This window comes from Halichoerus grypus, chromosome 13 (genome assembly GCF_964656455.1).
Source record: "Halichoerus grypus chromosome 13, mHalGry1.hap1.1, whole genome shotgun sequence".
NCBI lineage: Eukaryota > Metazoa > Chordata > Mammalia > Carnivora > Phocidae > Halichoerus > Halichoerus grypus.
In genome coordinates, this window is record NC_135724.1 from 94,561,234 (window position 1) to 94,586,949 (window position 25,716).

The window sequence follows — 25,716 nt, forward strand, 5'->3', positions numbered from 1 at the left end:
CATCCAGCTCAGCGAGCCCAAGCCACCGTCTCAGGATTGTCCCTCCTTGCAGGACGTGGGCCATGGGGCCGGCCCTGAGCAGGTTGTGTGGCCGGGAGATGGTAAGGAGGGATGGGCCCATCCTGGCTTCTATGCTCCAGATGGTGGGGGTCCGCATCCCAAACCCCTGGGCTGACAGGGTCAAAGGGGAACTTTCTAAAGGAAGTTGGAGGTGCTGACGCCAGAGAAAGGGCGATGGGATGGATGCAGGCAAGGCTGGATCAAGGGCTCAGAAGGATGATATAGTTAGACATGTTTGTTGTTTTGTGGGGGTTTTCTGATTTCTTTTCCCACAATTTGTTTTTTTCACTCAACAAGGTGTATGAGCGGTCCCCCTGGTGCCCCCAGATCTAGTCCTTTCTTTCTAACTTCCAGGTAGTGTTCTGTCTTCTGGGTGTGTCTGTCCAGGGCACCTCCTGGGTCTCAGAAGAGACAGCTGTCTCTCTAGTGGGACGCACCCCCGCCCCAGGAATCACAACTCCGAGGGCAGCGCCCTCACCCACGTCCTGGGCCACAGCCCGCACAACTGACCGGACACGTGGCCCTGCTTTAGTGGGTCAGCCCTGCATGCACATGTAGGCAGCTTCTGACGGTAAACTAGTGCATCCTGCCTTCGCCTTCTTGTGCAAAGATGGGAGTGTTTTTCTAGGGCAGACACCAAGAACGCTAGCCATAGAAAATGTACTTTTAAAATTTTAATAGCTGTTTTCTGATGGCCTTCCAGTAAGTCTGTACCAGCTGGCACCCCACCCCCACCCCGTGGCACCAAAGCCCCCACTTCCCACACCCTGGGCACATGATGATGTATCACTTTTCCAACATCGCCCATCTGATGGTGAAAAGTGGCCTCTCATCGGTGCTTGGATTCTGTCCACGTTCAAACGCCAGAATTCAGTGGCAGGCCCAAAGAGAAAGCAGCAGCTGGTGTGTAGTGGCCCCTGGCCTGAAGGGACATGCCTCCCCCCCAAGTATGTCCTAGCCCAGCATCCTAGGTGCTCGCCGTGGTCTCCAGCCACTGTCTGGACCCACCTGAGGTCCACGCTTATGTTTGTGCACCTGAGGCCACCGTCACAGCTACCTCTCTCTTCACCACCATCTGGAATGAGTCCCCCCACAGAATCCTGCTCCAAACCCTCAAATGCAGGAAGAACTCTGACACAGGGGCGGACTGCTCTGGCCTCTCTTCTGAGCTCCTTGATCCGGCCCTGCCTGCCATCCATCTCCCTTACTCTGACTTCAGCACCCCCAGTTTCCTTTGGAAAACCCCCTCCTTCCCATGGTCTACGCAGGCAGGTCAGCTCATTTCCATCCCTTGGCCACATGGTTGGCTCAGGGACAAACATATAATCCACATCATCCGATGAAAGACGGCCCTGGGGCACCTGGGTGGCTCAGTTGGTTAAGCGACTGCCTTCAGCTCAGGTCATGATCCTGGAGTCCCGGGATCGAGTCCCGCATCGGGCTCCCTGCTCGGCGGGGAGTCTGCTTCTCCCTCTGACCCTCCTCCCTCTCATGCTCTCTGTCTCTCTTTCTCTCTCTCTCAAATAAATAAATAAAATCTTTAAAAAAAAAGAAAAAAGAAAAGAAAGACGGCCCTGGGTCTGTGGCTTGCGGGCCTGTGCATGGCTCTGCTTACTGCAAGACCAGGATGTTGGCTGAAGCTGCCCTGCACCATCTTGGCTGCCATTTGGAGAAATCTTGCCCAAGGATGAAGCCAACGCATACATGGAGGGAGGAACTGAGTTCTGATCCAGTCCTTGCACAACCTGAGCCTCGCCTGACATCAGTGCGCTCTGGGGTGTCCCAGCCTCACAAGCCCCTAAATTTCCTTTCCTTGACTAGGACCAGTTTGAGCTGGTTTCCTTCACTGGCAACCAGGTTGTCCCGATGCACATGAGCAAAATTTGGGGATGTGCCTGTGAAGGGTCACTGTGTGCCCGGTGCCTCGCTACTCGGAATCTCAGTCGGTCAATACAGAGCTATTGTGCAGCGGGTGCGGAAGCTCCTCGCTCCAAAGGGGCCGCCGAGGCTCTAAGCATCAGGGAATGATGGTGAAGGGGGGCTCTGCCTGGAAGCCAGCCCTCGCCACCCCCCCAGACTGGGTGACGTGGATCCAGCGGAAGTGCCTGGGCCTCAGTTTCCCTGTCTGGAGACCGGGGCCACAGCACCAGCCAGGACCAGAGGCTGAAGGGGCGATGGCTGGGAAGCAGTTGTAGACCAGCAGGATGAGAAATCTCACTCAGGTGTGGGGGCGTTTGCATCTGAACCTCGCAGCCCCCTCACCCCGCAAGTTACTTAATTTCTCTGGACCTCAGTTTCCTTGTTGGAAAAATGGGAATAATCGTTCCCATCTCCCGAGATGCTGTGAGAAGCCGAGATTGACAAAGGGGCAGGCTGGACATGTGCCCCGCGCACACTGACCTCCGACAGACGTCAGCATTCCCATCCTCCTCCCCAGCCCAGACCCCAGGAGACGCGCGCGCCCACAGCGCCCCGCGCGCGCCCACGCTCACCCCCTCCCCGCAGCCACCCCTTTCTTTCGCGGATCAAGGGCTCCACCAGGCGTCCACCGGGCGCGCTGCAACTGCCGCTTGGGGTGCCCAACCGTGACCGCGAATCCGGGCTCTGGGTCCGGGTCCGCGGAGCGCGCGGGCGGGCGGGGGGCCGGGTCAACCCCCGGGGGGCGCCCCGTCCGCGCAGCGCCCGCCGTCTCGAGACCGTCTCGGGACACTCGGAAATCGCCGGCCTTCCGACAGCCGCAGCCCCAGGCCCTGGTGCACGCGCGAGGCGTGGGGCGCGGGTGGGGTACGAGGACCCGCGCGGGACGCGGGGCCTTTAAGGCAGTGGGCGGAGCGAGGGCGGTCATTAGCATACATTAGCATTCCCCGCCCCACCGATAGGAGGCGGCGCGCGGGGCTCGGGCGGGCCGGGAAGCGGCGCGCAGCAGAGCGGGGCGCACGGGCGTGGGGGCGCAGGGGCGCAGAGCGGCGGAGCGGGGCGCAGCGGCGTGGGGAGCCCGACGCAGGGGCGCGGGGAGCCGGGCGGAGCGGGGCGCGGGAACGCGGAGACCTGCAGTGCTGCGCCGACGGCCCCGCGAGCGGGATGGGGCGCCGCGTCGCCCCCGCTCCCGGCCCGCCGGCCCCCTGGCCCCGGCTCCCGCAGCTGCCGCTGCTGCTGCTCGCGCTGGCGGCCCGCGGGGGCTGGGGCGCGCCCGCACCCCGCGCGGAGGACCTCAGCTTGGGAGTGGTGAGTGCGCGGCCGGCAGACGGGGTCCCGCGGGCGGAGAGGACGCCGTCCCACCGCTCGGCGCCTGCGGGAGCTCGGGGAGCCCTGGACCCATTTCCTAGGCGGAAAGCTGAGGCGGGGCGCAGGCTGAGCGGCTGACGCGCGCGCACCCGGGCCTGGGAAAGAGGCGCCGCGTGCCTTCCCGGCTCCTTGCGCTCCGCTCCCCGCGCGCGGCAGCCGCGGGAGGCAGCGGAGGTTGGGGCTGCCTGGACGGAGCCCTTGTCCGCGGCTTGGAGCGGCCCCGAAGGGGGACCCCCGGCGAGTGGGACAGCCGTTGCAGCCGCCGGGGGCAGTGCGCCCCGCGTGCGTTCGCAGTGGGAGTGGCGGGGGGAGGGGCGCGCCCCACCACCCAGGACAGGTTGGGGCTGCGGAGTGTGGGCGCCCCGGAAAGCCGGTGGCTCTCGAGTTTGCTCCGTGTAGGGTGTTGGGGAGCAAGAGAACCGGCCCCCTGCCCCCCGCTGGGCATGAATCTCGGCCCTATTCCCTGACCCCTTCCGCCGCCAGGGCGGCCAGCCTTGCTCTGCCTCCCGCTTGGCCCTGTCTGAGCTGGATGGGGTCCCCCTTCCATCCCCAGGCTCTGATGCAGCCCCACGGCCGTCCCCAGCGCCCCCTCCCGTAACACCAGCTGTCCCCTGTTTTGGGAACCGTCCTGGGAGCGGCGGCAATGGCCTCGTCCCGCGCCCCTCCCCCATTCAGACTCCTCTGGACCTGGAGGGTTGGGATCAGACTTCATGGGTCTCCACCCCCAGGTTCGAGAGGCCCCGCGAGGGCGCGAGGGGCCGTTGGATTGGAACGATCTTCTGGGGCTTCGGCCCCTGCCGCTGCCCTCACTCCCCGAGACGCGGGGATGCGGGCCGGGGGCCGCGGCCTCCCCACCCCCCACACGGCCCCCGGCCGGCAGCGGTGCTGGCCGGACCCCTCTCCCGGCGCCGTTGGCACTTGGAGGCTGCAGGCGGAGTTGAGGCGGGCGGAGGCACTCGGATGGGGCAGTTGGGAGGCATCCGCGGCTCCACAGACTTGGCAGGACTCGGCCGCAGGTTCTGGCTGAGAAGCAGGCTGGGACCACCCCCGCCCAGCTGGCCCAGCCCTCGAGCCATCTGGGAGGGCGCAGCCACGGCCCCTGCTGACGGCATCCCGCCGCCTGAGGGGCCCCACTCTGGGCTTCCTCCCAGCCGAACTGCCCCTGAAATTGGGGGGCCTCAGTTCACCCCCTCCGGGCTCCTTTGGAGCTGGGGACTTGCTGGACCCGCTCCTGGGGCACATGATCTGGGGGGCAGCGGGTCTCGGGGTCCACTCTCCCGCTCAGAGAGGCCCAGCCCCCGAGGCTGCGGAGGATCCTAGGTGCAGTCAGGGGATGCTAGTCCCGGCCCAGTTCCTTTGTCAGACCTGGCCCAGTTCTCAAGTTTTTCTCTGCCTGCCCAGAGACAGCAGGCTGGGCACACACTCCCAGCGAGGGCCAGGGCGCCGCCTCTTCTCCCTCCCCGGCTCCCCAGAGCCTCCTGGGGCGTGGCGGGCAGTCCTGGGCCCAACTCTGTGGGATGCACTGGGGGGTGGGGGGGATGTGGCTCCTCAGCCTGGAGCCCCAGAGACAGCAGGGCCCTGGCATCTGGCCCCGTGGGGGAGTAGCGAAGGGTTCTGCCCCTGACCCTAGAGGCCCCCACCCAGGGAAGGCCAGGAGGTCCCTCCTGGTGTGGCCAAGCCTTCCTGACTCCTGCCCACGTTTGTGGGCGGAGGGCGGTCTCTGGTGGCCTTCTGGGGAATGACACCTCAGAGCCCCAGACCCAGAGGTGCAGGAAGTCTTGGAGACAGGATTTATGGGGAGGAGGGGGCTCCTTCCCACCCCCTCTGTAGACTGCCACCCGCCCCTGGGGCCCACTGACTCTGCATATTCAGATCTGGGGCTGCCAGGGAGGAGAAGGGCCTCTTTGTCAGTGTGACCCAGCTTCTGCCAGAGTTGAGCCCAGCGGGTCTGGAGCTCTGGCTGGTCCCCAGAGAGGCTGGCCCGGCCCAGCCCACCCCCAGCTTTAGTGAGAGGACAAAGCCCTGGATTGAGTCCTGCTGCGCCCAACTGCCGGTGGGCTTTCAGGCCGTGTGGAGCAGGACAAAAGAGTGCGCTGTGCCCTCCTGGGGCTGTCGGCCGCTCAGCCCCGAGGTTTTCATCATTTTATTTCTGGGTAGGTAATAACCGTAGCGAGCTATTCAGGCCATAGGGAAGGGCCTGCGGGAGAAATCCCATCTTCCCTGCCCTCCCCTCGCTTCCTGAGAATCCCTCTGGAGGTCGTCTGGGCACTCCAAAGGACATGGGGACCTGGGCCCCTTATCTCTGGGGACAAGGCCTGCTGCCCGCTGTGCGGTGCCCTGTTTTCCCTTGGAAGTCCGTCCTGGAGAACGGTCCGTACTGGAGCGTCTGGGTCTGCCTGGTGCTTGGTGCCCACCCCAGCTCGCTTCTTTGCACGGACGTCACATCCTCCAGCCAGCCCTGGGCACGGACAAGCGGGCTGTTGCTAATATTTTGCTAAGCCAGCAGCAGGGCCGGGAGCACCTGGGACCCAGGCCCGGGAGCAGGGGGGCCTGGTGGCGGGCGTGAATGGGATGCGGTGCGTGTTAGCAGACCTGCCGGCTCGGCCCCTCGAGTTTCTGCTCGGGTTTCTGCTTCCAGCAACAAAGTGCTCGTGGCCCCGAACCACGTGGCATCTTGGCGGATCGTGTGATCTTTGACACCCAGAGAGGTGACTGGTGTGTGGCTGAGGATGGCCGGGAATGAGCAAGGCCCTCCAAAGACCCAGGAGGCCCCGCGGGGATGGGCAGGACGAGGCCGGATGGTGGCAAGGGTGGGTGCGAGCCAGGACCTCACTCGGAGCGAGTGTGAGCCCCACGTCCCCCTCCTGGGCCTGGGGCAGGTCGCAGCAAGGGTGACAGTCACCCTTAGCCAGTGGCCTCTGGGTCCCTGCTCCTCGGTGCCAGCACCCAGGGGAGCCTGTGGGCCCTGCGTGCCCTCGGGACTGAGGTCACAGACCTGGCTTGGGGTCAGGACTGTCCCTCGCACCTCGAAGCTGCAGACACCCAGGCCAGGGCCAGACTGCATGCCCTCTGCCAGGACAGAGAGAGCAGGAATGGTGAACCTGGGCATGTGTGCTTTTGTCCTGAGCCTTGGAGAGGGAAGGCTGCTGGGGCCCCCTCCCTGCGCCTCTGTGGGAGGTTGAATTTAAATGTGAAGGACCTAAGAAACCCCCCAGCCCTCCTGAGGCCCCCACCTTGAGGCATGCTGTCAGCGCTGAGTCCTTGTGCCGAGGCACCCACTGCCTTTGGGGCTGCCGGCCGGTCTGAAAGAAGTCTCTGTGGGGCTTTTGTCCTGCGAGCCAGTGTGGTGTGGGCAGGGCTGTGCTGGATGCCTGTGGTCTGAGCCCTGGGAGTGTGGACCGGCTGGCCTGGGGGCTTAGGACGCGTTTGCTCTCACGGGGGCCCTTGACCCAGATGGGGGTCCAGACCCAGCCTGCGGGCCGAGGCTCCCGTGTGTGAAACAGGGCTGCTGGGATGTTCAGGTGAGGCCTCTGAAGTGTCCGACAGGGAGCAAGCTGCCTGCATGTTCCCGGGGGAGGGAGGAGTGGAGAGAAGGCCGTACAGGATTTGGGGTTTGCAGGGGGGCTGACGCAGTGCCTTCCAAGGGTGTGTGCTTTTTGCCTGTCGGTGGTGATCTGAGTTTCTAGTGAGATGCTCTGGGTGTAGGGTCTGTGCTTGGCTCACGGAGGGTGATGCATCTGCCCCACATAAGCTGAGAGCCTGTCGGGTCTCCCGAGCACTGTCCAGCTCTCGGGAGGGACAGGGCAGAAGCCCAGCTTCCCCACTCGCACAGAATCAGGTCCCACTCCTCACAGGCGGCTGGCTTCTGAATGCCTTCCTCCTGTACTCCGTGGAACTCCTTTCTCTATAGAACTTCCCAGGCTGCTTCCTGCCCCAGGGCCTTTGCATCTGCCATGCCCACCTCCATGAACTTTCGTAGGGCTTGTCACCTGACCAGCTCCTCATCTTTCCGGTCTCAATCCCCCCAAGGACATCTTCCCTGGCCACCATTTAATTAGTCCCTGCACCCTGTCACTCACGTCTCCTCATAGCACAGAGGTTACAGGAATAGGCTCTGAAGCCAGACGCCCCAGGCTCCCCAGCCCTGCCCCATGCTGGCTACGTGACTGTGGGTACATGTCCTAATCTCTCTAGGCCTCTGTGTCCCCATCTGTAAAATGGGGATAATTGTGCCCTCCTCATAGGATTAACTTAGCAGGTGCTCACTTGGCGTCTACCATGTGCCAAGCACGGATTGAACACCACAGACAGGGCACCCGGCCTCACGTAGCTCTGCCCTGGGGGTGTGAGAGCATTGAGTGGGTTAGCGAACGGAAGAGTACTCGGTAACTGTTGGCTGTTGGGATCACTCCTGGTAACGACAGTCATGCATGACACAGTCACGGTCTGGTGTCACTTGCTGTGTTCACGTGCTCATTGCTGTTCTTCCCCAGGACGCTGTCCGCACCGGGAGCCCTGCGTGCAGGGCAGGCTCTCCCAGGCCCCCGCTGCCCCAGGGTGCCCGGTACAGCGAGCGCTCAGCCTGGGAGTGTCAGGTGGATGGACAGCGAACGGCAGGCTGTCCAGGGGGGATCTAGGAGCGTTCCCCCCCTCCCCGGGGAAGACACTGGGGCCGACACTGGGGCTTGGGGCCCCCGGCAGCCGCCCGCTGTCAGCTCCCAGAGGAAGATGAGCACAGGGGTCCTGCTCAGAGGACGCTCCAGCTCATTTCCCTTCGGGGTCTTCAGCGGCCCCTGTGGCAGAGCAAGCTGGACGGGGACTGCCACCAGACCACGGCCCTGCCACTGACTCCGGTCACACGTCTGGGGGCCTCAGTCTCCTGGGTGGTGAGTGGAGGTGGTGGTCACCCTGCCCTCCGAGTGAAGGCACACAGGGCGAGCAGTGAGCCGGCACCGCGTGGGTACGGCCGGGCTCTGCTCTCCTCACTGTGCGTGTTCGGGTCCTCAGGACTGCCCTGAAGCCACCACCTGCCAGCTCCATGTCTCCCGAGCCACATCGCCGTGGCTGGGGGGTGGCCGTCTGCACGCGGCCCCACGGCAGCCTCTGAGCCTGGGTTCCCTCAGCTGTGCAGAGGGGCTAATGCTAAAGACACCTGCTCTCCATGCGCCCCCCACGAGGCTGGGGTTCCAGCTGGAGGTGGGTCGTGCAGGGGAAGGGCCCACGGGTCAGCCATCCACGGCCACGGTCCCTGGCAGAACTGCAGACACCCAGGCCAGGGCCAGTCCCAGGCACACGGTGGCCCCGCCAGCTCCAGGCGATTGTGTGTCTCCTGGTCACCACTTGCCACCTGTAAGTGGGGACGGCAGCGGCCACATGGTGGGGCAGCCTAGAGGACCACATGAGTAAGCACTTCTTGTTTGCCAGCTTGGTGAAGCACAGAACAGTGCAGCCCCGTGCCATCCCTCCATTGGGCTGGGGCTGCAGTTTCCGCGTGCCCACCTGCTGGGGCCCCCCACCTGCTGGGGCCCCCCACCTGCTGGGGCTGCCGTGGGGCCGGGGCTGCGCTTCCCTGTGACTCTAAGAGTAGGGAGGGGAGTTAGACCTGTGGGCGGTGTAACAAACTGTGTTGAGCACACAGGGTAAGACCTGAGGCCTCGTGGGCGAGCCGGGAAAGGCCCGCCGGATGCGCTGCACCGCGTCCTGCCAGCGCCTGGCACCGGGCACCACGTCCCGGCCTCAGCTTCCCCCTCTGCGGTAATGGCCCAGCTCAGGGGTCGCTGGGAGGAGGCAGAGCTCATCTCCTCGGCTGTTGGGGATCCTCCTCGGCGGGGCGGCGGCTTCGGGGTTGGGCCGCCCCTGCTTCTCTCCTCCCCTCCCCTCCCCACGGCCTTCTGGAAGGTTCACCTCCGCTGCTGCAGCCTGGTTGCCCTGGAGACGCGGTCGCCGTGACGACGGCGCAGGGAGGGCGGGATGGGCGCGCAGGGAGGGGCCGGCCTGGGGGTGCGCCCCGTGGGCTCTGTAGCGATTGGGGCGGCGGGGACCCCCGGGGGGGCGGGCTTCCTGCGGCGGGCGCCCCCGAGGAGGAGGCGGGGCAGCGTCTGGCCCCGGCTGCGACCCCCACCCCGCCCGCGCCCGGAGGAGCGGTGGGGCGCTCGCCTGCCGCGCCCCCGGGTTAGCGCCCCCGCCGCTCGCACCCATTAGGCTCCTCGGCAGCTTCAGAATGTAGTGCTGCCCCGGAAAAAAAAGGAAGCCGGGCCATTTGGGAATGTGCCAGTCTCCTCCCGAGATGGAGATGAGCTGGCAAGTGGGGAGGGCACTGTCTTCCTAGCCGCCCCCTCCCGAGGGCCCCTCCCTCCCTCTGCCGGCGGCCGCTGTGCCTTCCCCGCGGGGATGGGGCCTTCGGCTTCCAGGCACTTGTTCCTCCACCGAAGACAGGCCTGGGCGGGGCCCCACGGGCTTGCGGGCCCAGTGCCACCCCGAGGCCACCCGAGGGCCAGCGGCCGTCAGCAGCCCCCACACCCGCCAGGGCTTGTCCTGGTGTCAGACCCCCCTTAGGATTTTCCCCTGGCCAGCTGGTGGGGTGCTCCCACCCCCCCCCCCCCGGACTGTCCAGGAACGGACCCAGAAGCACCCCCCAGGACTGCAGGGGCCCTGGGGAGGAGAAGCGGGGGGGGGGGGGGGGGGGGGGCTTGAGAGGGGACCGCTTTGTGATGCTAATGTCATTGGGAGGAGTCCACATTGGGGGTAGGTGGGAAGTGTGATTGAGGACACAGACCCCCGCACCCCCAGCCCTCGCCTGCGGGTGGGGACCCCCTGGCCAACCCCGCAGATTCAGCCCTATCTCAGGCAGGGTCCGGGCAGGCGGGAGTGGCCACTGACCTTGGGGGCCGCAGTGCGGGTCCCAGGGCCGTGCCTGCACTCAGTTGCCCCTCGCTTCTGCAGGCTAACCCCGGTGGCCACTCAGACCCGAGGCTAAAGCCTGCTCTGCAGTGTGGCAAACATTGCAAAACCGCCAGGAGTGCTCTTGGCTTCTCCAAAGCCCAGAACGCGAGGGTCTCCAGGCCGGGCTTCCCTGGGGACCCCAGGGGTTGGGGGGCCAGGGCTCCTCCATGAACCCCACAGAGCCCTGTGAGGGGTGGAGCACGGGGCTGCTCAGTGCAGAGACCCAGCTGTTACCTCAGCCTGCAGGCCAGACCGCCGGGGTCCTTCTGAAGCAGCCTGGGTGGGGGGATGCACCCGCTTGGATGGACCCTTCCCTGGTGAGGAGGGGGTGGCTCCCACGCCTGGCATCCTGTTTGTCAGGAGACTCCTGAGGGCTTCCTGGAGGAGGCAGCCTTGTGCTGCTGAGCAACAGGGCTTTGAAGTGTGTGTGTGTGTGTGTGTGTGTGTGTGTGTGTGTGTGTGTGTTGACATTCAGAAAGAAAACTGCAACATCAAAACTTTGTAAAACTTTTCCCCAAAACATGTGTGGCCTCAAATGTACATGTTTTGTGCTTGAGCATCTCCAGGGCCTAGCCAGGTACTAGCCGGGACATGTCCCCTCTCGGTGCCTGAGATAGATACACTTTAACGTGTCCCAAGTGATGTGAAGGGAGGTCCTCCCAAACGAAGAGGGGTGCCCAGGGACAGCAAGGATCTTAACTCTGAGGAGGGCACAGTCCGGGGTGGGGAAGTGGGCCTGTCCCAGCCGATGCCCGCCTCGTCTGAGCACAGGGCGTCACTCCTCAGGCCCCTCTAATCAGGAGTGTCCACTTGGAAGGGTCTCCTGATTGCTGTCCATCGAGGACCAAGTTACTTCCACTGCTACCCAGTCCTGTCCGACAACCTCCGAGGGCCCTAGGTCCACACACTCTCTCGGGGGGTCTTCTGTCAGGACTGGTGGTTCTGGGCCAGTAAGGGTTTGAGGGGTGGGGGTTAAAGGAACAGAGAAACCCCAGGAAAGACTCCATGTTTCCTGGAAAGAGAGGAATCTAGCTGGTTCTCTGCAGGTGTATGCAAATTGTATGCAAATCATGGAGGTGGCTCCTTCTGGTCAGTTGAAGCTCCTGAGAATTCCGGGAGGGTGGACTCTCTCCCACTGAGCACCTGCTGGGCCCCCTGTGGGGGCAGAGCCTCTGGGCAGGGGTCCTACTGGCAGGGGCCACAAACTCAGAAGCTTCCGGGGACCCTGCAGGCAGCATGAACGAGAGCTTCTTCAGTGTCCCCCAGAAAACAAATAGGCCTGCAGGTTGCTGCCTAGCTTGGAGCCAGGCCTGGGAGGGGGGGGTCTCAGGGAATTCCTGCAACCTTGCCCCCCACCCACCTGCGGGTCCTCCCCCACTGGGGAGCCCACCGCTGTCCACACGGCCCAAGGCTTTCATGTCACACCGGCCAGGACGTGGGCGTGACACCATTTGGTAGTTGAAGCTGAGACTCCCCCCAAAGAATGGCGTCAGCGCCTCCCTCTCTCCTCGGGCCCCCCACGGGGGTAAAGGTGCTGGGACTTGGGACGGGGGCTCTGTCTGTGCCCATGGGGAAGGGTCACCTGCCATTCCTGCTTCCTGTTTGGCTCGGGACCCCAGTGCCAGGGCACTTTTCGGCAGACCTGTCCCCTGACAACACCACGTACACTTTGTATCCAGCGCGCCTGCTTCAGGCACTGAGCGTTTCCGTGTTGTAACTCACGATGTCCTCACACCCACGGGCAAGGAGACCACCCAGAGGGCTTGAGGGACCTGTCCCAGGTGCCCGGCAAGGAGGTGGCCCAGTGGGATTTGCCCCCAGGCAGCCTGGCTTCAGAGTCCCGGCAGCTCATGAGCGGATTCCTAAAACCGGAGTCTGAGACTACTGCCCTCTCAGTGTGGGTTTCAGACCTTAGGTCCTAGGTTGCTGCTTCCCAAGGTGGCTCTGGGCCTGAATTTGGCACTTGCCACGTGTAATAACCTTTTTATATTTTCACCTTCTCAAGTGTGCCCTGGGCGTGTCCTGGCACAGGAGAAGGGCGCTGCTTAAGCTCACCCTTTCTAAGGGGCATCAAGTTTATTAAGATGGTTCTCCAGAATCTGTCTATAAAGAGGGGGCCCGAGGTGCCCTGTGGGCTAATGGGGGGCTGGGGCCGGTGGTGATCAGGGCAGAAGAGGCCTGCCCCTCACCTCAAGGGCAGGCAGCTCTTCTTGTGGGGCTGAGCCCGCCACCTCCTCGCCTCACTCTGCTCTCTGCTCTCAGGAGTGGCTGAGCAAGTTCGGCTACCTGCCCCCTGCAGACCCCACAACAGGGCAGCTGCAGATACGGGAGGAGTTGACCAAGGCCATTGTGGCCATGCAGCGGTTTGGAGGGCTGGAGGCCACCGGCATCCTGGGTCAGTCCTCCAGCGGTGGCAGGAGATGGGGTTTCCCCTAACTGCACCCCCACCCCGCCCCGCCACCCTTTGGGGCCCTTCGCCCTCTCCAGCCTGCCCGTGGGGGGTGGGCTTAGGGCTGGGCCCACTCTCCCTGGGGACATGGGATCCCGTCAGCACGCTCACCACCCCCAGATGCGGGCATGTTGTGGGGGGACTGTGCACCAGCTGCGCCCAGACCCATCTGCACACCGCCCAGCAGGGTCTCACGCACTTGTGCCATTGGGGCCAAGGGGGCCCGCTGTCGGGGTGGGATCTGCCCACCCATGGTCCCAGTTGATTCTTGTCCCCGGAAGTGGCAGATCTGTGCGGCCCAAACTTGCAGCTTTCCACGGGAAGCCAGAAATCTGGGGTGTTTGTGGGAGCACCCCGGGTTTTACATATTGGCAACAAATCCCAGGCTTGGAGAGACCCTCCCGTGGGCTGATGGAGCGCATCTGTGCCCAGGCCCCGGAAGAGGGGTACACATCCGTGTCCCAGCAGAGCTGGTCAGGCGTGTGTGCTGCCGAAGTCAGTAAATGCTTCGCATGACCCCTGCCTGGCCGTGGACGTCCCCCTGGCCGTGAGGCCTGGCACGCTGGAGCCCCGGGGCAGGGACTGGGGGATAGGGCCTGAGCCTGCTGCCAGCCCCAGGGGACCTGACCCCCGGCCACCCCTGCAGACGAGGCCACCCTGGCGCTGATGAAGACCCCTCGGTGTTCCCTCCCTGACCTCCCAGCTGCGGCCCCGGCACGAAGGAGACGCCAGGCTCCAGCTCCCACCACGTGGAACAGGAGGAGCTTGTCCTGGAGGTGGGTGGGCTGCACCTGCCTGCCTCTCTGGGTCTCAGTGCCTGAGGGCTGCCCAAACAAGCGCCCCCGAGCCGAGCTTCGCGGGACCGGGACTGTGTCCTCAGTTCCTGAGGTCCAGGGCTCGCAGGGCTGGCTCCTTCTGAGGCTCCGTGGGGCGGGCGGGTGGGGGGAGTCCGGCCCCCGCCTCCCTGCTCCGGGTGCTGCTGGCCGCCTCCAACCCACTGCCACAGTCCCCGCGTCTGCCGCCCTCGCGCAGCCCTCTCCCCGTTCCCCCCTCATCCGCCGCCCTCGCGCGGCCCTCTCCCTGTCCCCCCCGTCTGCCGCCCTCTCGGTCCCTCTCCCCGTCCCCCTCATCCGCCACTCTCGCGCGGCCCTCTCCCCGTCCCCACGTCCCCTGCTGTGTCCTCTGAGGACACCTCACCCCATCCGGGAGGCCTCATCTCAAATCCTAACTACATCCACAAAACCCCGTTTCCCAATAAGGCCTGGATGGGCAACCCTGGGGAGGGATGTGCCCGGGAGCCCCCTGGGTGGGGGCTGGGGTGGGGGCAGGGCCTGCGCCTGGTGGGCAGACCCTGGGCTCTGACCCCACCACCTAGGGTCCGCACATTCCCGCGGGACTCGCCCCTGGGCCGCGACACGGTGCGTGCGCTCATGCACTATGCCCTCAAAGTCTGGAGCGACATCACGCCCCTCAACTTCCACGAGGTGGCGGGCAGCACTGCGGACATCCAGATCGACTTCTCCACGGCTGACCACAACGACGCCTACCCCTTCGACGGCCCCGGCGGCACGGTGGCCCACGCCTTCTTCCCCGGCGACCACCACACCGCGGGGGACGCCCACTTCGATGACGACGAGTCCTGGGCCTTCCGCTCGTCAGGTGCGTCGGGCTGAGGCTGAGTCCCAGGGACCCCCTGGCTTCTAGGGGCCGCTCCAGGCCTGCGGGGTGAAGAGCCCCCACGGCCCCGAGCGCTGTGCGTCTGTCCCGCCCGTGGAGCCCAGCCTCACCCCGCCGTCTCCGGCAGGGGCGCCTGCCCTGCGGATCTTGGGCTCACAGGCCTGGGATGCGGGCTCACACGGCTCGAGGTGTCTCCCCTCAACGGGCTGAGCCGGGCTCGTCCTCACCCTGGTCCCAGCTTCCAGGAGGCAGCAGAAGCTTGCAAGCCCTCTGCAGGCCTTCACACCTTCGCCCCCTTGCTCGCTGAGCCCCACTGGTCCAGGAAGGCACAGGCCCCCAGGCTGCGGGTGGGCCGAGGGGCGCAGGGCACAGATGGGGGCCACTGTGGGGTCAGTCCATGCTCCAGCCCCGGGAGCGGAGCCCGTCCCAGCCTGAGGAACCAGCAGCGACCCCGCAGAGCCTCTGGGCCCTTTGCCATGGTGGGACTCAGGCCCGAGAAGCCCTTGTAGACCCCAGGAGGGCCTCGGCAGGAACCGGGTCGGTACCCCTCACATCACACCCCCTCCCCACGCGTGCCCCTGCCCCTGTGCACGAGCTCGCCCCATCCTTGTGGCCGGTCCGGCAGTCCCTCCCCTGATCCACTGCTCCCTGTGGTTCCCAGATGCCCACGATATGGACCTGTTTGCGGTGGCTGTCCACGAGTTTGGCCACGCCATTGGGCTGAGCCACGTGGCGGCCACGAGCTCCATCATGCAGCCCTACTACCAGGGCCCAGTCGGCGACCCTCTGCATTACAGGCTCCCCTATGAGGACAGGGTGCGGATCTGGCAGCTGTACGGTGAGTCCTCCCCCTCAGAGACAGCCACAGGCTCCCCAGGGATGGGGACAGAAAGGCAGGGGACCCCCAGCGCACGGAACCCCCCGGGAGGAGGGCTTTTCTGTCTTGTTCGTGTTTGTGAGCTCAGCATCTAGACCCTGCGTGGCACGCCTTAGCTGCTCCCTCACGCGTGTGGGATGAGTAAACGGGTCTGTCGCCGGGGTCCCTGGATGCGGGGCATGCAGCCTTGTAAGAGCTCGCCACAGAGCTTCAGGAGGTGACCGCGGGCATGGCTGGTGCCCCTGGCCCTGCGCTAACCACGTGTGTGCCTGGCGGTGCCCAGTCTTTACACCTATGACCGAGGGCCGGCTGGGCCCACTTAGAGGTGGGAGAACTGAGGCAGGATGGCCCGTGGCGGCCAACAGAGCCAGGACTGGACCCAGAGCCCTGCTCAGGGACCTGCTCTGCTGGGGACGCGTCAGGAACCAGCGCAGGAGGCCCCATCCCGCATCGGGCGTGGGCCTGGGCCAGGGGCGGTGGTCCCAGCCCCGTGTGCGGCTCCGGTCTCCTGCCCAACCCCAGTCTGCTCCGCACGGCGGCCAGACCCTGCCTCCCCTTCCTAAGCGTGGCAGCCCCTCCCCTGCTCCCCTCGCCCACCGCCCTCTGATGCTTCTGGGCTTTTCCTGCTGGAGTAAAATGTACCACATTAACCACTCAGAGCATCCAGGTCAGTGGCATTTACCCCGTTCACAGTGTTGCCCATCTGCCACTTCACCTAGTTCCAGAACATTCCTCACCACCCCCTGCCCCCCCCACCGAGCAGCCACTGACCTCTTTTCTGTTCGTCTCCACGGTGTGGGCTGCTCACGCCAACGGAATTGCACCGAGTGGCCTTTCGCGTCCGGCTTCTCTCACTGAGCACCCTGTTCCCGAGGCCGCCCACGGCCCGCGCCACTGTGGCCAGCGATCTTACCTGTCCACTCGTGCTGGTGGACACCTGGGGCGTCTCCACGTTTTGGCTGCTGGGCACATTCACAGACGAGTTTTGGTTGGAAGCCCTGTGTTTGGTTCTTTGGGGTCTGCACCCACAGCGGTCTGGGGGGCAACTTCGTTTAAGCCCTGGAGGTCGAGGAGGGGTCGTGGGGACCCCCGTGTCTCCTCCTCCCACTGTGATGCTCTAGCAGCCGTGCCCGTGTGGGGACCTGCCACCCAGTGGCCGCAGCTCCGTACTGGGGGGTCCCCTGGAGGGGGTGGGGTCTGCAGGGAGGCGGGCCTACGGGTTCAGTGCAGCCTCCTGTCTCCGCAGGCGTGCGGGAGTCCGTGTCCCCCACGGCACAGCCACACACCCCGGAGCCCGAGGAGCCTCCGCGCCTGCCAGAGCCCCCCGACAATCGGTCCAGCACCCCGTAAGCGTGGGCCCCTGGTCTGCACACCGTGGCCGGTGCCACCCCCAACAGAGGCTCGGAGCCTCCCGGCTCTTCTGAGAAAAGCACGGCTGTGGGGCCACGTCCCTTTCCTGAAGCCCCCCAGACGCGGAGGGCACCTGCTACCCCCCGCCCGGGCTGCAGGGGTGGTGGCCCCTCACCCCTTGTCCCAGACATGCGCCCCACGATGCTCCCTGACGCTCTGCTCACGCCTCGCTCTGTCTCGGCCACTCTGGGCTGCGGAAAAGGGACGCGGGCTCTGGATTTTTGTTTATTAACTGAAGTATAGTTGACACACGGGGGACTCCTGTTAAGGCCCTTTTCTCTCCTGACGCACCCCGTCGTCGTGCATCTGCGAGCCCGCGGGCGACGATGTGGGGTCTCCTTCCGGGTTTTGTGAAGCCCAGCTCCTCACAGTGGCTCAGGAAAGGGGGTCCAGCCCGCCCGGGTCTGTGCCCCAGCCGCGGCACCCCCCCTCCCCTGCCCACCCCCTTTCTCTCTCGCCCGGCCCGCCCCGGCCCTCCCCTCCCCCGGCCCCCCCGGCCCCCCAGCCCCCCGTCTCTCTGCCCCCCCGGCCCCCCAGCCCCCCGGTCTCTCTGCCCCCCCCGGCCCCCCCAGCCCCCCGGTCTCTCTGCCCCCCCCGGCCCCCCCAGCCCCCCGGTCTCTCTGCCCCCCCGGCCCCCCCAGCCCCCCGTCTCTCTGCCCCCCCGGCCCCCCCAGCCCCCCGTCTCTCTGCCCCCCCGGCCCCCCCAGCCCCCCGGTCTCTCTGCCCCCCCGGCCCCCCCAGCCCCCCGTGTCTCTGCCCCCCCGGCCCCCCCAGCCCCCCGGTCTCTCTGCCCCCCCAGCCCCCCGGTCTCTCTGCCCCCCCCGGCCCCCCCAGCTCCCCAGTCTTTCAGCCCCCCCAGCCCCCCCAGCCCCCCGTCTCTCTGCCCCCCCGGCCCCCCAGCCCCCCGTCTCTCTGCCCCCCCGGCCCCCCCAGCCCCCCGTCTCTCTGCCCCCAGGCCCAGGAAGGACGAGCCTCATCGTTGCAGCACCGACTTCGACGCCGTGGCCCAGATCCGCGGCGAGGCCTTTTTCTTCAAAGGTAACCCGCACCCGGTCCCGCGGCCAGCGGGCGACCATCGGCGGGAAGGGCAGCCCGCTCCAGCAGCCGGCCAGACCGGCACCCCGCAGCCGCACGCCCTCTCTGGCCCCCCAGGCAGGTACTTCTGGCGGCTGACGCGGGACAGGCACCTGGTGTCACTGCAGCCCGCGCAGACACACCGGTTCTGGCGGGGTCTGCCGCCGCACCTGGACAGCGTGGACGCCGTGTATGAGCGCACCGGCGACCACAAGATCGTCTTCTTCAAAGGTGGGCGGGCCCCCCCCGGCGCAGCCCCCCCCGGCGCAGCCCCCCCCCTGCGCTGCCTGCAGGGCTGCCGGGGCCTCGGCCGTGCCCCGGGGCCCACGGTTTGCTCCGAGCCCTGGGGGCGGGGGCCAGCTCACTCGCTGCGCCCACGGCCGCTGTGTTTACTGAGCACCTACTGTGTCCTCACACTGTGGCAGCCGTGACAGGTACACGGGCGGAGACCCCGGCCCTCGTCCCCTCGGAGGGCCGGCATTAGCCGCTGCGCGAGGTGAGGGCCTCGGTGACGGAGGAGCTGAGCGGGCAGCGTTCCGGGCAGAGGGAACGGCCAGCGCGAAGGCACAGGGCACGAGCCGTCCTGCTGAGCGCCCAGAGCCCCGAGGAGGGTGTGAGGCTGGAGTGGGGGCGCGGGAGCCCGGAAGTGCAGCTGCACACCCGGGGAGGGAGCGCAGTGGGAGCCCCGGCCAGCTCCCACGTCTCCCGCATCTCCGTCGTCGTGGGGGATGACGGATGACCGGCCCACCCTCCACACCCTGTTCCCTGGGCCGGGCCACGGCAGGACGCCGGGCAGGACGCCGGGCCTGCGGCACGAGCCCCGCGGGTCTGTGGGCGCCATCCCACTTCCCCAGATTAGAGCCACCCTCCTGCCCTGACCCAGGCTTTCCAGTCCAGCCCCGTGCGGGCTCTAGAGGCTGACCCCTCCCCACCCAGGGACACCCGGAACCACAGGCATGGGGGTGGGACCCGCAGGGCACAGGTCTTTTAGATTGGGGTTATTTCTCACCATCTGAACGTCAGGAGACCCCCATGGCGCCAGCATGAGGCTCTCAGACGGTGTGGCCGCCTGGGGCCTGTGCTGAGTGCAGGTCGGCCTCGTGCCCCCCGCTCCGGGGAGAGCCTGGCAGCCCTTGCCGTGTCCACGTCCATCGCGTGGGGAGAGGAACAGCGGAGGCCCCTAGCCCCGGCCCTGCCTGCGTCCCCGCCGGGCTCCGTCCCTCTGTGTCTCGCTGTGCATGTGTCCTCTCTGACGAGGACACCAGTCAGCGGATGTCGGGCCCACTCGACTCTAGCACGACTTCACTCTTAACTAATTTCCCCTGCAAAGACCCCATTTCTACGTGAGTCTGATGCTGAGGTCCAAGTGGATGTGAATTTGGGGGAGCGTTGTTCACCACAGCAGCTCTTTGAGCCAAAACAGGGGGACCCTATTTCTTTGAGGAGATAACGAATATTGTGCACGTTCCTTGTGCTCCTGCCCGTCCCCTGCCAGCGCCTGGTTGGGGTCGGGCACCTGTCAGCTGTGGGCTGTCGGGGTGACCAGTCAATCACCACTGGCTCCAGTGGGTCTGGTCCCCACCCTGGGGCGAGTCGGGAGCCGGGCGCGGGGGGGCTCCCTGTAGGTTGTATCTGTTATCTCAGCCTCCAAAAAAAGCAAAGCTAGAAGAATGGCGCACGTTCTAGCAGATGCTTTCTTACGACTGTAATGCCGTTTGTACTTGATGTTCAGATGTTCACCCAGGGAGGGATGTTCGCCTCGCCGGACGGAGCACCGCCTTTCAAAGGGAGTGCGTGCGCGAGTGAGCCGCTGCGTGCACCTGCCCTCGCCTTCCTCCGCGGACACAGCGGCCTGCTGCGCGCCCTGGCCGTCCCCCCTGGCCGTCCCCTCGTCTCTGGGCGCTCGAGAGGGCTCGGAGACGGTTGCACGTCTCTGCATAAAGAGCCTCCTCGTTCCTCAAACCTTTATTCTGAAAAGTCACTTCTGACTTCCAGGAATGTTGCAGAAACAGTACGTGAACGCCCGCGTGCCCGTCATCCAGCTTCGCTCCTTGTTCACATTTTGCCATATTTGCAACGTGGACGGTTGGTTCTATGCCTGTGTTCCCCTGAACCCGTGAGGAGCCCGCTGTGCTCACGTGGGCCATCGTACCCGCCAGGGCCAGCACTCCCTCCCGTCGTGCATGGAAGAGGCTCCGCTCTCCTGCCCTCCTCCCCTCTGCTGGAGGGGGGCCGCTCTGCGGGGGCGTGGGTTTGCTTCGTGCACCACCCCCCCACTCAGGCATTGCGGTCGTCTGCTGTCTCTGGCTAAGGATTTTTAAAAATTATGTTTACTTTTAATTGTGGTAAAAAAGAAAAAACACGTAAAAACTGGCCACCTTAGCCACGTCTACGTGCGCGGCTCAGGGGCGTGAAGCACCTTCCCAGGCTTCCGTCTTCCCTGAAACACCGGCCCCCCAGCCCCCCGCGCCCACCATCCACTTCCCGTCTGGATTGGGCGGGGCGCCTCGTAGACGTGGGTCCTTCCGTGACGGCTCACTTCCCCCAGCATCGCGTCCTCAGCGCTCATCCGTGCTGTGGCAGGTGGCCCGGCGTCCGTCCTTTTTAAGGCTGAGTAGTCTGTTGTGTGGATGGCCCACCTGGTGCGTATCCACCGCCCACCAGTGGACGCCCGGGGCGCTGCCCCCTTGGCTACGGTGAATGATGCTGCTGTGAACACGGTGTGCAGGTACCCCTTTGAGACCCTGCCTTCGACTGTTCTGTGTATCTCCCCGGAAGTGGGATTATTGGAGCCTCTGAGCACCGTCCACACCGTTTCCCCCGTGGCCGCCCCGTGTTACGTTCCCTCCAGCAGGGCACCGTTTCTCCACATCCTCCCCAACACTCGGGCTTTTCAGGTTTTTTGATGGAGGCCATTCTAATGGGTGTGAGATGGTATCTCATGGGGGTTTTGATTTGCGTTTCCCTAATTAGTGACCTTGAGCATCTATTCGTGTTGCCTATTGGCCATTTCAGTATCTCCCTTGGAGAAATGCCTATTCCAATTCTTTGGCAAAAGACTTAAATGTTTTCCTCCTCTTACTCCCCCTCCTCCGTCCTCCCCTCCGCCCTCCCGCTCCCCGTATATGACCGGGCTGCTCATCACCACGCCAGAGGGAGAACTTAACTGGCAGAACAACGGAGTGATGTTTCCAGAGCACAGTCAAGGAGATACCCCCAAAATATCTTAGACCTTTTTTTTCAATTTCACATATGGATTTGAAGTTCTTGATGATTTCTAAACGTGTTCCTTCTGTGTAAACGCTGAGAGAGGCGCACCCGCACGTCAGGGCCTGTCTCTGCCCGTGAAGACGCTGCCGCCCGCCTGGTCGCAGCAGTGGGTGAGGCCGGACAGAGCACCGCGGCCTGCCGGGGGCCGGGCACTCCGTTCCCTGTCCTTCAGAACCCGGGTTCTCAGGCTGCCGGCAGGTGGGCCGACCCCGGGCCGGGCACAGAGTAGGTGCTCAGTAAATACGCGCCAGGCCCCGGGGCGTGGTGGGGGTGATGGCGCGGGGAGGAGGGGCCAGAGCCTCCGCCCCGCGGGGTGGGCCGAACTCTGGCCCACGGCGCTCTCTCTCACCCCCAGGAGACAGATACTGGGTATTTAAGGACAATAACGTAGAGGAAGGATACCCGCGGCCCGTCTCAGACTTCGGCCTCCCGCCGGGCGGCGTCGACGCTGCCTTCTCCTGGGCCCACAATGACAAGACTTATTTCTTTAAGGACCAGCTGTACTGGCGCTTTGATGAGCACACACGGCGCATGGACCCCGGCCACCCCGCCCGGAGCCCCCCGTGGAGGGGCATCCCCAGCATGCTCGACGATGCCATGCGCTGGTCCGACGGTGAGCCCCACGCAGCCTCCGTCTCCCCGCCTGTGGAATGGGGGTCGCAGCAGGCTCGTTGGGAGGACCCAGGAGCTGACGCGTGCACCTGTGCCCCTCGCTGCCGCCAGCCCGCCGGGGTCGCCGCTCTGTGCAGCCTCCTGCTGCCTCACGTGCCCCAGGGCCTTTGCACCTGCCCTGCATCCCGCAGACGCTGCCCAGACGCCTGCTTCAGGCCCACATGGTGCAGCCCCGCCTGGCCGAGGGAAGAGCACAACTCCCTCTCCACAGGACAGCTGACGGGGCCAGATGTTTCATTTCCTTTCTGTTTTCAAAGCTACGTCCCCAACACCTAGAGCGGCCTGGCACATAGTAGGCCCTCAATAAACACGCCGTGAGAGAGAAACCGAGAGGGCCTCTCATCCATCCCCCTGCCTCCTGGCGGCTCCCCCAAGCTTTCCCGGGCCTGGGAGGCCCCAGGTGCCCACAGTCGGCCGTCGGGGCTGAGACAGACTGACCGCGCAGAGGCCGCTGTCCCACTTGCCCTGGCCCGCGCTCCGCCCCCTCGTCCCCCTGCCGTCCAGCCTCACCCCTGCCTGCCGCAGCGCCGCACCTCACGCTCTCCTCTCCCCCAGGTGCTGCTTACTTCTTCCGCGGCAAGGAGTACTGGAAGGTGCTGGACAGCGAGCTGGAGGCCGCGCCCGGGTACCCGCAGTCCACGGCGCGGGACTGGCTGGTCTGCAGAGACCCGCCGGCGGACCCGGAGGGTGCGGGCAGAGAGGCCGGGGCCCACGCCCGGCCAGGGCAGCATGGCCAGAGCCGCGCGGAGGACGCCTTCGAGGTCTGCTCCTGCACCTCCCCCGCCTCCCCTCCCCCGGGGGCCTCGGGCCCGCTGCTGGTGGCCTCAGTGCTGCTGACCCCCAGCGCCCTGTGGACAGCGGCCCGGGCCCTGGTGCTCTGACGGCCGCCGGCCTGCGAGAGGGCAAGGGGGTCACAGCTGGGCCTCACAGGGCCAGGGCGGGCGCCCTCACCCCTCCGGTGCCCGGACCAAGAGCTCCTGCTGCGCCACACGTGGCCTCGGGGGCCCCCGCCGGGCGGAGAAGGACGCACTGCCGCCTCCTGGCGCCCCGCGGGCTGTGAAGAGGCCAGCAGAGGGCGCCGCCGCTCAGCCACCCGCCCGTCCTTTCCTGCCCCCACCCCCCGGGGGCCGACTGTCCGGCCGGGCTGGGGATCGGAGCCGTCCTTCCGGCCTGCGCACAGCGATCGCCAGAACTCTAGCGATGAGCCCGGGAGGCAGGGCTGGGAGGGCGCGGGGTGGCCCCTCTGCCCCCAGCCTCGCCAGCCCCCGGGACAGCCCCCTGGCCGGCGGCACCACCGTCCCCGTCTCGCGCCCAGACTGCTGCCCCTGGTGCTTCCGCCCACCCCCGGGGGCTCTTGTCCGCCCACCCCCGTGGGCCTGCGGTTGCCTGTCACAGGGCAGCCGGTAACCCGCAGATGAGTCCCCGAAGCTGGGGCCGAGGCCGGTCCCCCTCCTGACGCATTTCAGACAAACACGACCTCTCCCTGCTTCCTGCTGGCTCAGCCTCGGCTCCCTGATGCCCTGCGGGCAGGCGGGGGCCACGGGTGAATGTCCTCGGGGGCCTGGAGGGGCCGTGCAGACCTGGCCCCAGACCCTCCTGCGCTTGGGAGGGGCGGGGGCTTCCAGGAAGAGGCTGGTGCCCCCCCGGGGTCCGCCGGCCCCTTCCTGTCCAGCCCCGGCTGACCCTGCCCGTGCCCCCGTCCTTCCGCCCGTTTCCCAGGCAGGGGCTGAGGCCCTCGCACGTCTGCCCAGTGCTCGCTGATGGAGCCCCTCCCTGCCCGGAGTGTACGTGCGGAACGCGCCAGTGCCCGTTCTCGGTGAGGCACCTGGGACCCCAGCTGCCAAAACCAGGCAGCCACCCAACAGGAAGCGCAGGGAGGCGGCTGGGCGGCCGGTCGAGGAGACACTGGGAGCCGCACCCCCAGTCAGGAGACACGGCCTGTGCCGGAAGCCGGGTGGGTGGCCTACCCCCGGCTGCTGCCCTTCCTCACCCAAGCCCACACCCCCCTCTGCCCCCGTGGTAGGCCCGCCCCGTCCCCAGGGAGGGGTGGTGACCCCTGATTGCAGAGGTGCTCACAGGCCTGAAGGCGGTGCACTGGGCCTGCCGGGCCATGTTAGAGCAGGCGTCCCCAAGAGCCCCGGCATCCCCCGGACCTGGTGGAATGCAGATTCTCGGCCCTGCCCCCGCGACCAGAGCACGGTGAGCGGGGCCGGCCGTGTGTGTCAACCCCCCACCTCTGTATGTGCCGCGCTGTCTCTGGGGCTCCAGAGAGCTGCCCCGAGCAGGATGGGCAGAACCTGAGGGAGGAGTTGGTCATGCAATCAGATGGAAGAGGCAGGCCAGGGAAGGAGCAGCAGGTGTGACTGTCGGGGCCGGGGGATCTGGGAGGCAGGGCCCCCCATGGGGTTCCCCCTGCAAAACGGGGGTCATCCAGTCCCCGCCCCCCTTCTCCACCCCTGGCTCTCAGAGGAGAGCACGGGTGCCTGCAGCCCCAAGCCCCCCCACCCGACATCCAGACCGCAGAGGCGGGTGCGGAGCCCACCCTGGACGCAGATGCATGGCAGCCCCCTCCGTCCGTCTGCCATGTGACCCGCGGAGCTGGGAGGGGTCTCTGCCTGTCAGACGGACAAGACGGACCAGAGGTCCTTCTGGGGAGCAGGCTGCCCAGCGTGGTCCCACTTCGTTCTCCAGCTTTGGGGGAGCCCCCCAGGCCCTTGTGCGGGTGGGGAAATAGCCCAGAGAGGGTCCCCAATCCCCAGGGTGCACAGCCCAGGGCTCTCAATGTGGGCAGTGGTCTTAGTGCTGGGTCAAAGCCAAATGCTCTTCCTTAAAACTTTCCCACCGTTGCATGCCACGTGAAGAAGTGAACAGCGGCAGTGTCCCAGAATGATGCTACCCACACGGGCCTTCAATTTAGCTGAGTCACCATTTAGACACCCAGACATTTTGTGTTGAATTCGGGATTTTCGGGCAGTCTCCGTTTTTACTCCGGGCTGCGCTGGCTCCGCTGGGGGAAGCTGTGCCCCTGGGGCCAGCAGCCCTGGGACAGGCCCAGAGACCCTCCGAGAAAGGCCGGAGGACTGGCGCCACGGTGGCGAGGACGAGGACCCCGCTCGCAGCACACACCGGGCCCAGGTGCTGACTGGCCTCCGCGTGCCCACCTTGTGAGCGGACTCGCACATCTCTGCGTGCGTGGGTAGCAAGTTCACAAAACGGTGCACGGCTGACTTCAGGGTCCAGAACACAGCGGCTCTGGCCCCCCACCCCCTTGCAGGTGGGGAAACGGATGCATGGCTTAGCTCAGGCTGTGTGGCAAGCGCCACGGACGGGGCCCAAACAGCAGACACGGCTCTGGAGCCTGGACGCCGGCCGACGGGGGCTGGTGGCTTCCGTCCCGCTGAGAGCCGCGTCCTGGCTCACAGATGGTGCGTTCCCGCTGTGTTCGTGTGGGAAAGAGCGAGTCCTGAGCTCTGCACGGGGACGCTGGTCCATGGGGGCCCCACCTCTGTGACCTCATCTAATCTCACCACCCAGAGCCCCCCCAAATGCCATCCCACTGGGGGTGGGGCTCCCACCAACAGACTCGGGGGGACACAGACATTCGGTGGACACACGTGGGAGCGTAGGCCACAGCACCAAGCCTGCATCGTGGGGGCCACGAGGGCCAGACTCAGCCCTCGGCCACCCCGCGCCCTCTCCCGCCACTTCCCCTGGGAGCAGGCTGGGGGGCTTGGGGGGCTCATCACCCCAAAGAATAGTCGCGATGGTACGGTTCTGGTCCTGTTCTGCACTTTACAAATACAAACTCATTGGATCCTCTCCATATCGTGAAGGAGGGAATGCGGTTGCATCTGTTTTCCAGAGGAGGAAACCGAGGCTCACAGAGGGGCTGTGAGCCGCCAGGGCTGGTGGGCGAGGGGCCTGGGGGTGGAACCCAGGTGGCCACGCTCCGAGGGTGGGCTAACCCGCGTGGCTCTCCCTGTGTCCGGTGGGAGTGAAT

The 25,716-nt window shown here is 65.9% G+C and overlaps 1 protein-coding gene across 2 annotated transcripts; it reads left to right on the forward strand.

The window, feature by feature from the left end:
• Positions 1 to 3,064: 3,064 nt before the first annotated feature.
• Positions 3,065 to 25,551, forward strand: MMP17 (matrix metallopeptidase 17). 2 transcript variants are annotated; one of them, XM_078061148.1, is made up of 10 exons: positions 3,065 to 3,285; positions 12,550 to 12,682; positions 13,440 to 13,512; positions 14,112 to 14,395; positions 15,075 to 15,251; positions 16,537 to 16,636; positions 17,656 to 17,738; positions 17,853 to 18,005; positions 21,400 to 21,657; positions 22,272 to 25,551. In XM_078061148.1, the coding sequence occupies exons 1-10, from the start codon at positions 3,142 to 3,144 to the stop codon at positions 22,595 to 22,597; spliced, it is 1,731 nt and encodes a 576-aa protein (XP_077917274.1). In that variant the 5' UTR covers positions 3,065 to 3,141; the 3' UTR covers positions 22,598 to 25,551. The 2 variants fall into 2 exon arrangements, with proteins under 2 accessions (XP_077917274.1, XP_035964667.1); XM_036108774.2 differs by having other exon boundaries at positions 3,070 to 3,285; positions 13,383 to 13,512.
• The last annotated feature ends 165 nt before the right edge of the window (positions 25,552 to 25,716 follow it).

What these genes read in the sequence shown, in the direction of transcription:
- MMP17 (XM_036108774.2), top strand. Translation starts at nt 3,142, where the DNA reads ATGGGGCGCCGCGTCGCCCCCGCTCCCGGCCCGCCGGCCCCCTGGCCC. An exon ending in GGAGGCCACCGGCATCCTGG is followed by an intron (nt 12,683 to 13,382) that starts GTCAGTCCTCCA and finishes CCACCCCTGCAG; the next exon opens with ACGAGGCCACCCTGGCGCTG. An exon ending in GACAATCGGTCCAGCACCCC is followed by an intron (nt 16,637 to 17,655) that starts GTAAGCGTGGGC and finishes CTCTGCCCCCAG; the next exon opens with GCCCAGGAAGGACGAGCCTC.